At 47.7% G+C, this 13173-nt stretch overlaps 1 protein-coding gene across 1 annotated transcript in view; it reads right to left on the bottom strand.

The window, feature by feature from the left end:
* Window positions 1-12740, bottom strand: part of LOC144500302 (uncharacterized) — a 138081-nt gene extending 125341 nt beyond the window's left edge. The window contains exons 1-2 of the mRNA XM_078222989.1: window positions 12667-12740; window positions 585-650 (exon numbers count right to left, since the gene is read on the bottom strand). Coding sequence (XP_078079115.1) covers window positions 585-639 — 55 coding nt within the window. The 5' untranslated portion in view covers window positions 640-650; window positions 12667-12740. The remainder of the gene's footprint in view (window positions 1-584; window positions 651-12666) is intronic.
* Window positions 12741-13173: the final 433 nt, after the last annotated feature.

The following is a 13173-nucleotide window of genomic DNA, read 5'->3' on the forward strand; positions in this document are numbered from 1 at the left end:
GATCGGGTGGACTCTCAGAGGCTTTTTCCCAGGGCTGAAATGGCTGCTACGAGAGGACACAGGTTTAAGGTGCTGGGGGTAGGTACAGGGGAGATGTTAGGGGGAAGTTTTTCACACAGAGGGTGATGGGCGAGTGGAATCGGCTGCCGTCAGTGGTGGTGGAGGCAAACTCAATAGGGTCTTTTAAGAGACTCCTGGATGAGAACATGGGACTTAATAGGATGGAGGGTTATAGGTAGGCCTAAAAGGTAGGGATATGTTCGGCACAACTTGTGGGGCCGAAGGGCCTGTTTTGTGCTGTAGTTTTCTATGTTTCTATGTTTCTAGCTCGCCTGCAGCTGGGATTCTCCAGCCCCGCTGCAGTGACCGGTGATTTGGCTGTGTACTAAATTTTCCATTCTCACTGGCAGCGTGGTGTGAACGGTGGGAGATTTCCGGCCTATCTCCCAGGAATGATCTGTGAGTTTAGATGTTGCAAATTCTGCTTCAACCAATCAGTGTTCCTTTCAGGTTTTCCAGAAACTGGCTTCAGGTTTTCTACAACACTGCCGGATGAAATCTGAAAATAAGCACAGTCTGCTTACCACTGTCCATGTAATCTTCGTGATTCAACTTCTGATAATTTCCCACACTGTTCATTGCATAGTCAGCTGTCGAGAAAGAGAGAAAAGACATTAAGACCGGCAATGAGGAGAATGTCAGATATTTAAGCAGCATTTCCAAACATATTGAAGCACATTGAATTGGGAAACTTGGCGAGATGGATCAGAAACTAGCTTACTAATAGGACACAAAGGGTAATGGGTAGAAGGTTGTTTGAGTGACTGGAGGCCGGTGTCCAGTGGTGTACCACAAGGTTCAGTGCTGGGACCCTTATTGTTTATTATATACATAAAATATGTAGATGATAAAGTGGGGGAATTGGTAAGAAAGTTTGCAGATGACACCAAGATTGGTAGGGTGGTTAATAGTGAAGAAGGTCAGAGGTTACAGGAAGATATCGATGGGTTGGTCAGATGGGCAGAGCAGTGGCAAATGGTATTCAACCGTGATAGGTGTGAGATGATGGAAGAAGTAACAAGACAAGGGAGTATTTAATGACTGGCAGGACACTGGGAAGCTCAGAGGAACAGACGGATCTTAGGGTAATTATTCACAGATTCCTGAAGGCAGCAGAGCACGTGAATAGGATAATAAGAACCTAAGAACATAAGAACTAGGAGCAGGAGTAGGCCATCTGGCCCCTCGAGCCTGCTCCGCCATTCAATAAGATCATGGCTGACCTTTTTGTGGACTCAGCTCCACTTACCCGCCCGCTCACCATAACCCTTAATTCCTTTACTGTTCAAAAATTTATCTATCCTTGCCTTAAAACATTCAATGAGGTAGCCTCAACTGCTTCACTGGGCAGGGAATTCCACAGATTCACAACCCTTTGTGTGAAGAAGTTCCTCCTCAACTCAGTCCTAAATCTGCTTCCCCTTATTTTGAGGCTATGCCTCCTAGTTCTAGTTTCACCCGCCAGTGGAAACAACTTCCCTGCTTCTATCTTATTTATTCCCTTCATAATCTTATATGTTTCTATAAGATCTCCCCTCATTCTTCTGAATTCCAATGAGTATAGCCCCAGTCTACTCAGTCTCTCCTGTCAAGCCAACCCTCTCAACTCCGGAATCAACCTCGTGAATCTCCTCTGCACCCCCTCCAGTGCCAGGATATCCTTTGTCAAGTGAGGAGACCAAAACCGTACGCAGTACTCCAGATAGTTAAGAAAGCATATGGGACACTTGCTTTCATTAGTTGTGGTATAGCGTATAAGAGCAAGGAGGTAATGTTGGAGTTGGACAGAGCGTTGGTTAGGCCACAGCTAGAGTACCGTGTGCAGTTCTGATTGCCACACTACAGGAAGGATGTGATTGTTCTAGAGAGAGCGCAGAGGAGATTCACCAGGATGTTGCCTGGCTGGAGCAGTTCAGCTATGAAGAGAGGCTGGGGTTGTTTCCCTTAGGGCAGAGAAGGCTGAGGGAGGACCTGGTTGAGGTGTATAAATTATGAAGGACACAGATAGGGTAGATAGGAAGGGACTTCTCCCCTCGGTAGAGGAGTCAATAACCAGGGGGCAGAGATTTAAGGTCAGGGGCAGGAGATATAGAGAGAATTTGAGGAAACCCTTTTCACCCAGAGGGTGGTGGGAATCTGGAACTCGCTGCCTGAAAGGATGGTAGAGGCAGGAACTCTCACAACATTGAAGAAGCATTTAGATGAGCAGTTGAAACGTCAGCACACACGGCTACAGCGCAAGTGCTGGGAAATGGAATTAGAATAGATAGGTGTTTGATGGCTGGTATTAATACGATGGGCTGAAGGGCCTCTTTCCGTGTTGTAAAATTCTGACTCTGCTGATTAGGACACTCAGATCCCTCTGCACCTCAGAGCGCTGCAATTTCTTACCAGTTGGATAATAACGTTTTTTTATTCTGCCTGCCAAAGGGGTGGTGATGGCCTAGTGATATTATCGCCAGACTATTAATCCAGAACCTCAGCTAATGTTTTGGAGACCTGGGTTCGAATCCCGCCACGGCAGATGGTGGAATTTAAATTAAACAAAGAAAAGATATTTGGAATTAAGAATCTACTGATGGCCATGAAACCATTGTCGATTGTCGGAAAAGCCCATCTGGTTCACTAATATCCTTTAGGGAAGGAAATCTGCCGTCCTTGCCTGGTCTGGCCTACATGTGACTCTAGAGCCACAGCAATGTGGTTGACTCTTAACTGACCTCTGAGGGCTACTCGGGATGGGCAATAAACGCTGGCCAGCCAGCGACGCCCATGGCCCATCAATGAATTTAAAAAAATGGAGAATTTCACATTTGTCCACATTATACTCCATTTGCCGTAATTTAGACCATTCATGTAACCTTTACCTGTCCTTTCGTAGCCTCTTTACATCCGCTTCACAAGTTACTTTCCTATCTATCTTTGTGTCATCAGCAAATTTAGCAATTGTGCCTTCAGCCCCTTCTTCCAAGTCATTTATAGAAATTGTATAAAATAGAATCTCCAGCGCTGGTTCCTGTGGCTCCCCATTCTCACACCATGCCAACCAGAAAAAGAGCTATTTATGCCAACTCTCTGTTTGCTGTTAGCTAGCCAATCTTCAATCCGTGCCAATATGCTATCCCGTACACCATGAGATTTTCTTTTCTGCAATAACCTTTGGTGTGGCTCTTTATCAAATGTCTTCTGGAAATTTAAGTACAGTACATTCACTGGTTCCCCTTTATCCACAGCACATGTGACTCCTTCAGAGAACTCCAATAAATTGGTTAACCTTGCAAGGGAAACCATGGTTAACCAATCCTATGACTCTATGAACTAGGACACCCAGATCCCTCTGCTTCTCAGAGCTCTGCAAAACAGCTCATCCCTAAACTGTAAAGTCCTGCCCGAGGTCAGTGGACCTTCCCACGTTGCGCCCGTCTCCCGCTCACATTCCGGTGGGAGGTGGGACGGAGAAATTCCGGCCATTGACTCTGCCCAATTGCCTTAAATTTTTCCAAGTGCCCTGCTCGAACATTCTGAATAATGCCGCGATTCTCTCCTGTTTTCTCACTCGTTCTGCACTTAGAAATTGTTTTGTAAAATCGCGGCCATAGCCTTCAAATTCAAACCCATCAAACTCCTCCAGCATTCTGAAGACTTAATGATCTTTGGTTTAGTCTAAAATATTCCAAATATCCATATTCTGAACTTTGATCGGAAACTAACTGTGCTCGATGTGTGAAAATGGAGAGTTCCGTGTCATTCTGCGCAGTCAGCTGGAGAGGAGGGAGGGGGAGGGGACGAGGAAACGGGAGAGGAAGAGGGGGGAGCAAGGAGAGGAGGGGGGAGCGAGGAGAAGGAGAGGAAGAGGGGGACGAGGAGAGGAGGAGGAGGGAGCGAGGAGAGAGGAGAGGAAGAGGCGGGTGCGAGGAGAGGAGGGGGAGGGGGAGCGAGGAGAGGGGTCAGAAGAGAGAAATTCATAGCATCCCTAAGTGCAGAAGGAGGTCTTTTGACCCTGCACTGACAACAATCCCACCCAGGCCCGATCCCTATAATCTCACAGATTTGCCCTACTAATCCCCTGACACTAAGGGCGGAATTTTATGAGATTTTTTCTAAGTATTGGACAGGCGTGAAAATGGGAGAGTTCCAGATCTGATTTTTGGGCGGGTTTTCAGGTCCAATCTTATGCAATCTGTCTTTAAAATTTTGGGGGAGTCTGTTTCCTGCTACAGAAGGCTGTGGGCGGGGCTTAACTTGCCAGGCAGCCTGTAGAGGGAGCTAGTGTGCGTGTGCAGATCTCCGATACTGCACACATTATCAGGGGGTCTGACAGACAAAGTTAGAGCTGTCAGGCCCCTGCTACTGCAGGCAGCCTCAACCAGCAACCCCCCCCACACCCCTGCATTCATGGGGGCCCATGTCCCGAGATGCAGACCCCCCCACTGCTGTCCAGATGGATTGCGGCCCGTCACCTTCACCCACTGATTGCATGCAGTGTGGCAGCGGTTCCTGCCCCCCACAGGCCCTGCCCCCAATTGGCCCCACCTGGCATTGCCCAGGTGCCAGGCTGTCACTGCCCAGGGGGCACCCCCGCCTTGCACTCGGTTTCCCCAGGGGGCCTCAATGGCCTCCGGTTCCACCAGCGAGGCCAATACGACTGTTCCCCGTTCATGGGGAGCAGGAGTTTTCCTCGCCGGAGAGAACCTCTCCCGGTGAGGCCATAAAAGCAAGTGGACGATTCAGCGCCGAGCTCGCTAAACAATTTTAATAAAGTTCAATAAACTGACCAGCCTCTCGCCCATTACTGGCAAGAAGCCGACTGTGCCAGAAATCCAGATGTTGTAAAATCGTGCCGGTTGCGAAAACCATTCGTGCTAGCTGCTTTACGTCCAATTTTACAGCATTTTCCTGCCACAAAATGAGTGTAAAGCGCTGGGTTTGTTTTCCTGGGAGCAGAGCAGGCTGAGCCGGGATCTGATAGAGGTATACAAAATTGTGAGAGGCATAAATAGGGTAGATCGTAAGAATCTTTTTCCCATGGCATGACCAAGGTTTTATGTCGCTGCAACATGATTTCCCAACTCTTGTCCTTAATAAAGCTGCCGTATGTTTTTGTTGTATCTGTCAGTGTTTGGTATAAATCAGTTAAAAATACGGAATGATTTTGTGAAACGTGAAGTTTGGTCCAAGACCAGAGGGCATAGGTTTAAGGTGAGGAGTAAGTGGTTTAGAGGGGATCTGAGGAAGTTTATTTCACAGTAAGAAGTTTAACAACACCAGGTTAAAGTCCAACAGGCTTATTTGGTAGCAAAAGCCACACAAGCTTTCGGAGCTCCAAGCCCCTTCTTCAGGTGAGTGGGAATTCTGTTCACAAACAGAGCATATAAAGACACAGACTCAATTTACATGAATAATGGTTGGAGTGCGAATACTTACAACTAATCAAGTCTTTAAGATACAAACAACGTGAGTGGAGAGAGCATTAAGACAGGTTAAAGAGATGTGTATTGTCTCCAGACAGGACAGCCCAGTGAGACTCTGCAGGTCCAGGCAGGCTGTGGGGATTACAGATAGTGTGACATGAACCCAATATCCCGGTTGAGGCCGTTTATTTCACCCAGAGTTTATTTCACCCAGAGTTTATTTCACCCAGAGTTTATTTCACCCAGAGTTTATTTCACCCAGAGTTTATTTCACCCAGAGTTTATTTCACCCAGAGTTTATTTCACCCAGAGTTCATTTCACCCAGAGTTTATTTCACCCAGAGTTTATTTCACCCAGAGTTTATTTCACCCAGAGTTTATTTCACCCAGAGGGTGGTGGAAATATGGAACATGCTGCCTGAGAGGATGCTGGAGGCAGGGACTCTCCCTCAACATTTAAGAGCAGCTGAATGAGCACTCTAATCGCCAAGGCATTACAGGCTGCGGACCAGTGCTGGTAAATGGGATTAGTATTGATTAGTATTGATGGTCAGCATAGACATGGTGGGCCGAAGGGCCTGTTTCCGTGCTGTATTACTATAACATGGAGAAACAATATCACCAAAAGGGTACAACAGAAAGGGATGCAGGAGCAGGGGGACCTGGGTGTATAGACAGAGAAACCATTGAAGGAGGCAGGACGGATTGAGAGAGTGGTTAATAAAGAACACAGGATCCTGGGCTTTATTAATAGGGACATAGAGTACAAGAGCAAGGAGCTATGTTCAATTTGTATTAGACATTAGCTCATTCAGGTAGGTTCTTCACGCAGAGAGTGGTTGGGGTGTGGAATGGACTGCCTGCAGTGATAGTGGAGTCAGACACTTTAGGAACATTTAAGCGGTTATTGGATAGGCACATGGAGCACACCAGGATGACAGGGAGTGGCATAGCTTGATCTTGGTTTCAGATAAAGCTCGGCACAACATCGTGGGCCAAAGGGCCTGTTCTGTGCTGTACTGTTCTATGTTCTATGTTCTATTCTCTGTGTTGTGTTCTGTTCTGGGTGCTGCACTTTAGGAAAATTATGAAGACACTTGGAGGAAAGTTTAATTTAGATAATTATTTACAATTAGTTGTAGTTTAGTTATGGCATTGGACAAATACTCAAAATATGTCAACCGAATATGGTTTTCTACTAAATTCTGGGACCCTACCTCATCACATGACTTGGTCTTAGCATCAGACTTAAAGTTGACAAGGGAGGAAACAAAATGGCCCTTAAGCCGGTCAGTGAGACATCAAGTTTGACCAATCACCGGTACGGAACCACTCACCTCACTCACTGTTCAAATACCAACTCCAATCTCTAATTCAAAGCTCTGTTGTGCAGAGAGAGAAACAACATCCAGCTTTGTGCAATAAACTGATGCAGTTTAACTTGTGATGTTTAAAAGAAATCACTATCTTTCATGATAATTATCTCTTAATTTTGAAGTTTAAAATTACGTTTTGTAATTAGCTATAGTTATCTTAAATTTTAATCTGTTAGTTGAGTGTGTTGTGTGATATGTAGCACACCAATCAGCATCAAACATTGATTTGAAATGTATTTTATATAGATTTTGTGTAATTGCGGTAACTTCACGTTTCACAAAATCATTCTGTATTTTTAACTGATTTATACCAAACACTGACAGATACAACAAAAGCATACGGCAGCTTTATTGAGTACAAGATTTGGGAAATCACGTTGCAGCTATATAAAACCTTGGTTAGGCCGCATTTGGAGTATTGTGTGCAGTTCTGGTCACCACACTACCAGAGGAACAAGGAAGCTTTGGGGAGAGTGCAGAGAAGGTTCACCAGGATGTTGCCTGGTCTCGAGGGTGTTGACTATGAGGACAGGTTGAATAAACTAGGATTGTTTTCACTGGAAAGACGGAGGCTGAGGGGAGACCTGATAGAGGTCTACAAAATTATGAGAGGCACAGACAGGGTGGATAGTCAGAGGCTTTTTCCAAGGGTGGAAGTGTCAATTACAAGGGGGCACAGGTTTAAGGTGAGAGGGGAAAGTTTAAGGGAGATGTGCGAGGGAGGTTTTTCACAGAGCGGTGGGTACCTGGAACGCGCTGCCAGAGGAGGTGGTGGAAGCAGGTACATTAACAACATTTAAGAGGCATCTGGATGGATCCATGAATAGGGAGGGAATAGAGGGATACGGACCGGCTAAGGGCAGAAGGTTTTTTTTAGCTTAGTTAGGGCATCATGATCGGCACAGGTTTGGAGGGCCGAAGGGCCTGTTCCTGAGCTGTACTTTGTTCTTCATTCAAAGCAGTTGTCTCGGTGAAAACACATTCAGGGACTGTTCTAATGAAACAAAAACAGAAAATGCTGGAAAATCTCAGCGGGTCTGACAGCATCTGTGGAGAGAGAATAGAGCCAACGTTTCCAGTCTGGATGACCCTTCGTCAGAGCTGGTTTCTGGAGATCCACTTCTTGGATAAGCAAGTAAGAGGATTAAGAAGTTTGGAGGTCACCAACCTGAAGAGACTGTGAGGGCCTGTGAATAGCATTAGAGAATAGCAGTGTGACAAGCTCACAGTGGGGGGTGAATGACCGAACTGAGTGCAGAGATCAATCTTGTTGTGTTTGTATATTTGAGTCCTTGCCTTGTAGACAGAATGATTTATATTGTGCAAGCACCTGGACTCCATTGCGAAATGCACTAACAGTAAATAAATTGTTCAATTATCTCAAGAAAAACAAGCAGATTTCACTGTGCAAGTTACGTAGCAAGTGCCTGCTGTCCACAGGGAGGCAGGGGTTAGGGAGAGAGAACAGAGACTTTGTGTATACCTGTGCTCAAAGCTGAATCAGAAAGCAAGAGCCACAGTGTGCTAGTCACGTCCCACCCTGACTTTCACCTGTATTAATCTACAACTTATTAGAGATTTCCTGAATTGCTTCACCAAACTGTTCCTGTGTCTTAAATAGTTCAAATCTCAAATGAACACGATTAGAATTTAAATTTAAATAATGCCAAGAATTTGCAGATTGGAGAGTTTACAAAAGATTCATAAGAACAGTTCCAGGGGTGAGGAGCTTCAGTGATGAATCGAGATTTGAAAAGCTACATTGCGAGGGTTGAGAGGAGATTTTATGAAGTTATTCAAAACCAGGAGGGCTGTGGACAGAGTAGATGGAAAGGAAACATTCCCAGTGGTGAAATGGGTAAATGGGCCTCCTGCACTGACCGATTCTGGGCCTGTGATTATCCTCAGCAACCCTCGCTGTTACTGCTCCAGAAAATGATGGTCAGTACCCAGTCCACTGCCTCTCCCAGACGGTCAGTACCCAGTCCACTGCCTCTCCCAGACGGTCAGTACCCAGTCCACTTTCTCCCTCAGACGGTCAGTACCCAGTCCACTGCCTCTCCCAGACGGTCAGTACCCAGTCCACTGCCTCTCCCAGACGGTCAGTACCCAGTCCACTGCCTCTCCCAGACGGTCAGTACCCAGTCCACTGCCTCTCCCAGACGGTCAGTACCCAGTCCACTGTCTCTCCCAGACGGTCAGTACCCAGTCCACTGTCTCTTCCAGACTGTCAGTACCCAGTCCACTGTCTCTCCCAGACTGTCAGTACCCAGTCCACTGTCTCTCTCAGACGGTCAGTACCCAGTCCACTTTCTCCCTCAGACGGTCAGTGCCCAGTCCACTGTTTCTCCCAGACGGTCAGTACCCAGTCCACTTTCTCCCTCAGACGGTCAGTACCCAGTCCACTTTCTCCCTCAGACGGTCAGTACCCAGTCCACTCTCTCCCTCAGACGGTCAGTACCCACTCCACTGTCTCTCCCAGATGGTCACTGCCCAGTCCACTGTCTCTCTCAGATGGTCAGTACCCAGTCCACTGTCTCTCTCAGACGGTCAGTGCCCAGTCCACTTTCTCCCTCAGATGGTCAGTACCCAGTCCACTTTCTCCCTCAGACGGTCAGTGCCCAGTCCACTGTCTCTCCCAGACGGTCAGTACCCAGTCCACTTTCTCCCTCAGATGGTCAGTACCCAGTCCACTGTCTCTCTCAGACGGTCAGTACCCAGTCCACTCTCTCCCTCAGACGGGGGTCAGTACCCAGTCCACTCTCTCCCTCAGATGGTCAGTACCCAGTCCACTCTCTCCCTCAGATGGTCAGTACCCAGCCCACTCTCTCCCTCAGACGGTCAGTACCCAGTCCACTCTCTCCCTCAGACGGTCAGTACCCAGCCCACTCTCTCCCTCAGACGGTCAGTACCCAGTCCACTCTCTCCCTCAGATGGTCAGTACCCAGTCCACTCTCTCCCTCAGATGGTCAGTACCCAGCCCACTCTCTCCCTCAGACGGTCAGTACCCAGTCCACTCTCTCCCTCAGACGGTCAGTACCCACTCCACTCTCTCCCTCAGACGGTCAGTACCCAGTCCACTCTCTCCCTCAGATGGTCAGTACCCAGTCCACTCTCTCCCTCAGATGGTCAGTAGCCAGTCCACTCTCTCTACCCATGTCTCTGTCCAAAAATAAAAGCAAAATACTGCGGATGCTGGGAATCTGAGACAAAAACACAAAGTGCTGGAAAATCCCAGCGGGTCTGGCAGCATCTGTGGAGAGAGAAACGGAGTTAATATTCTGAGTCTGTGTGTCTTTTCAAGAGTCATAGGAACTCGAAACATTAACTCTGTTTCTCTCTCCACAGATGCTGCCGTCCCTGCAGAGGTTTTCCAGCAGTTTTCTGTTTCTCTCTCTCTCTCTGGACCAGCTAGTTTGCACAATTTAGCAAGAGTGTCGCAAGAAGTCTTTTTAAAACTCACATCTGTATTGATGTGGATTGAAACTGCTCTCACTACATCTGCCCTGCATTCCTGCCTCAGCAATGGCAGTGCTTACATTACTGGATGAGTGTTAATCCACATGACTGTGGAGTTTAACGGGAATAGCCAGTTACACATCGGTATAAACTGCTCCATTACTTGGACACTCAGCACTATCTGGATCTCCCTCTGCTCTGAAATAAACAGCTAAGTTTCACAGCTCAATGCTTGGAATTAAACTGCCCGGCCAATCAGAACATAAAATGAAATGGAGCAAAGAGTTTAAAATAACTCTGGTAATTAGAGATAGATCATCAGGACTCGATTCATCCAGTCAGCTCCGACTGCTCTCCCTCTCTCCAGGAAGGATAAAGGCTGATTTCCTCAGTGCAGTGACCAGTGCTTCCCGGCAGATCCAGATCAGGAACTTCCTGCCGACAACCTCAGGTTCAGGCTGGGTCAACTCAATGAAAAGAGAATCATGCAGCAAAGAAAGAGGCCAGTCGGCCCTTCTCCCCGTGCTGGCTCTTTGAGAGAGCTGTCCAATTAGTCGCCTGACTGCCTGTCGCTGGCAAATCTTGTTATTTCAATACTTCATTTTGAACAATATTGAATCAACCTATCAGGCAGCAGATTCCAGATCAGAATTATTCACTGCATAAAACCAATCTCCTTACCTCCTCTCCACCAATCACAGACCCCTAACCCTCCGCCAATCACAGACCCTAAACCCTCCGCCAATCACAGACCCTAAACCCTCTGCCAATCACAGACCCTAAACCCTCAGCCAATCACAGACCCCAAACCCTCCGCCAATCACAGACCCCAAATCCTCCACCAATCACAGACCCTAAACCCTCTGCCAATCACAGACCCTAAACCCTCCGCCAATCACAGACCCCAAACCCTCCGCCAATCACAGGCCCTAAACACTCTGCCACTCACAGACCCCAAACCCTCCACCAATCACAGACCCCAAATCCTCCACCAATCACAGACCCCAAACCCTCCACCAATCACAGACCCCAAACCTTCTGCCAATCATAAACTGCAAACCCTCCACCAATCACAAACCCCAAACCCTCCACCAATCATTGACCCCAAACCCTCTATCAATCACAGACCCCAAACCCCCTGCCAATCACAGACCCTAGACCCTCCACCAATCACAGACCCCAAACCCTCCACCAATCACAGACCCCAAACTCTCCACCAATCATTGATCCCAAACCCTCCACCAATTACAGACCCCAACCCCTCCACCAATAACAGACCCCAAAGCCTCTACCAATCACAGACCCCAAACCCTCCACCAATCACAGACCCCAAACCCTCCACCAATCACAGACCCCAAACCTTCTGCCAATCATAAACTGCAAACCCTCCACCAATCACAAACCCCAAACCCTCCACCAATCATTGACCCCAAACCCTCTATCAATCACAGACCCCAAACCCCCTGCCAATCACAGACCCTAGACCCTCCACCAATCACAGACCCCAAACTCTCACCAATCACAGACCCCAAACCGTCCACCAATCACTGACCCCAAACCCTCCGCCAGTCACAGACCCCAAACCCTTCACCAATCATTGATCCCAAACCCTCTACCAATTACAGACCCCAACCCCTCCACCAATAACAGACCCCAAACCCTCTACCAATCACAGACCCCAACCCCTCCACCAATAACAGACCCCAAACCCTCCACCAATCACAGACCCCAAACCCTCCACCAATCAGAGACCCCAAACCTTCTGCCAATCATAAACTGCAAACCCTCCACCAATCACAAACCCCAAACCCTCCACCAATCATTGACCCCAAACCCTCCACCAATCATTGATCCCAAACCCTCTACCAATTACAGACCCCAACCCCTCCACCAATAACAGACCCCAAACCCTCTACCAATCACAGACCCCAAACCTTCCACCAATCATTGACCCCAGACCCTCCACCAATCACAGACCCCAAACCCTCCACCAATCGCAGACCCCAAACCCTCCACCAATCGCAAACCCCAAACCCTCCACCAATCACAGACCCCAAACCCTCTGCCAATTACAGACCCCAAACCCTCTACCAATCACTGACCCATTCGATCACCTCATCAGAGCCACAGCATTTCAAAGTTTTGTAAACTTTAAAAACAAACGGTTCGGCAGTGCTGTCAAATCCAATGCACCGAATCTGAGTTCGAAACTCAGGCGTGTAGACTGATTCATAAATAAATGCATTAGAAATGATTTAACGTGCAGCGGAATGTTGACAATATTGTGAACCATACAGGTGGGGCCCACTCTGGACTCCAGATGAGAAAGTTTTGTAACTCTTTAATGATAGAGCTCCTACCTGCCACTCCACACTGCGTTGTAGCTCTGTGTGAAGTGCTGATTGTGCTGCTTTCCCCTTTACACCTCCGGTGTGTGAGGTGTAAACACTGACTGATTCAATCGGAATGCCTTTCCGTCCCCCTCGCTCCTTTAGTTTAATAGCTCAAATCTGATTGGTGTTCTGAATGAGGAGCAGCCTGGGCAGGTTGGGAGTGACTAAAAGCCTCACCCAGTGGAACAAACCTTGCCCTAAGGCTGCAACTTTACAAACACCCTCACCTGGCCCCTTCCAGACGTATGTGTCACTCGAGGAGATATTCCCTGCCTGAAAGAAATCAACTTACTCCTCCCCACTCCACCCTAATCCCCTCTCGAGAGCACGCAATGATTCATCCCCATCTCAGAGCTAGAGGTGTCAATGTCTACACTACAAAGCTGAACATTGCCGACCAGGTCAACAGGTCAAGAGGAACGTGAAGTGAGGACCCTCTCGTTCCCACTGACTGCATCTGACACCAAAACAACA

Source organism: Mustelus asterias, chromosome 11, assembly GCF_964213995.1.
Source record: "Mustelus asterias chromosome 11, sMusAst1.hap1.1, whole genome shotgun sequence".
Taxonomy (NCBI): Eukaryota; Metazoa; Chordata; class Chondrichthyes; order Carcharhiniformes; family Triakidae; genus Mustelus; species Mustelus asterias.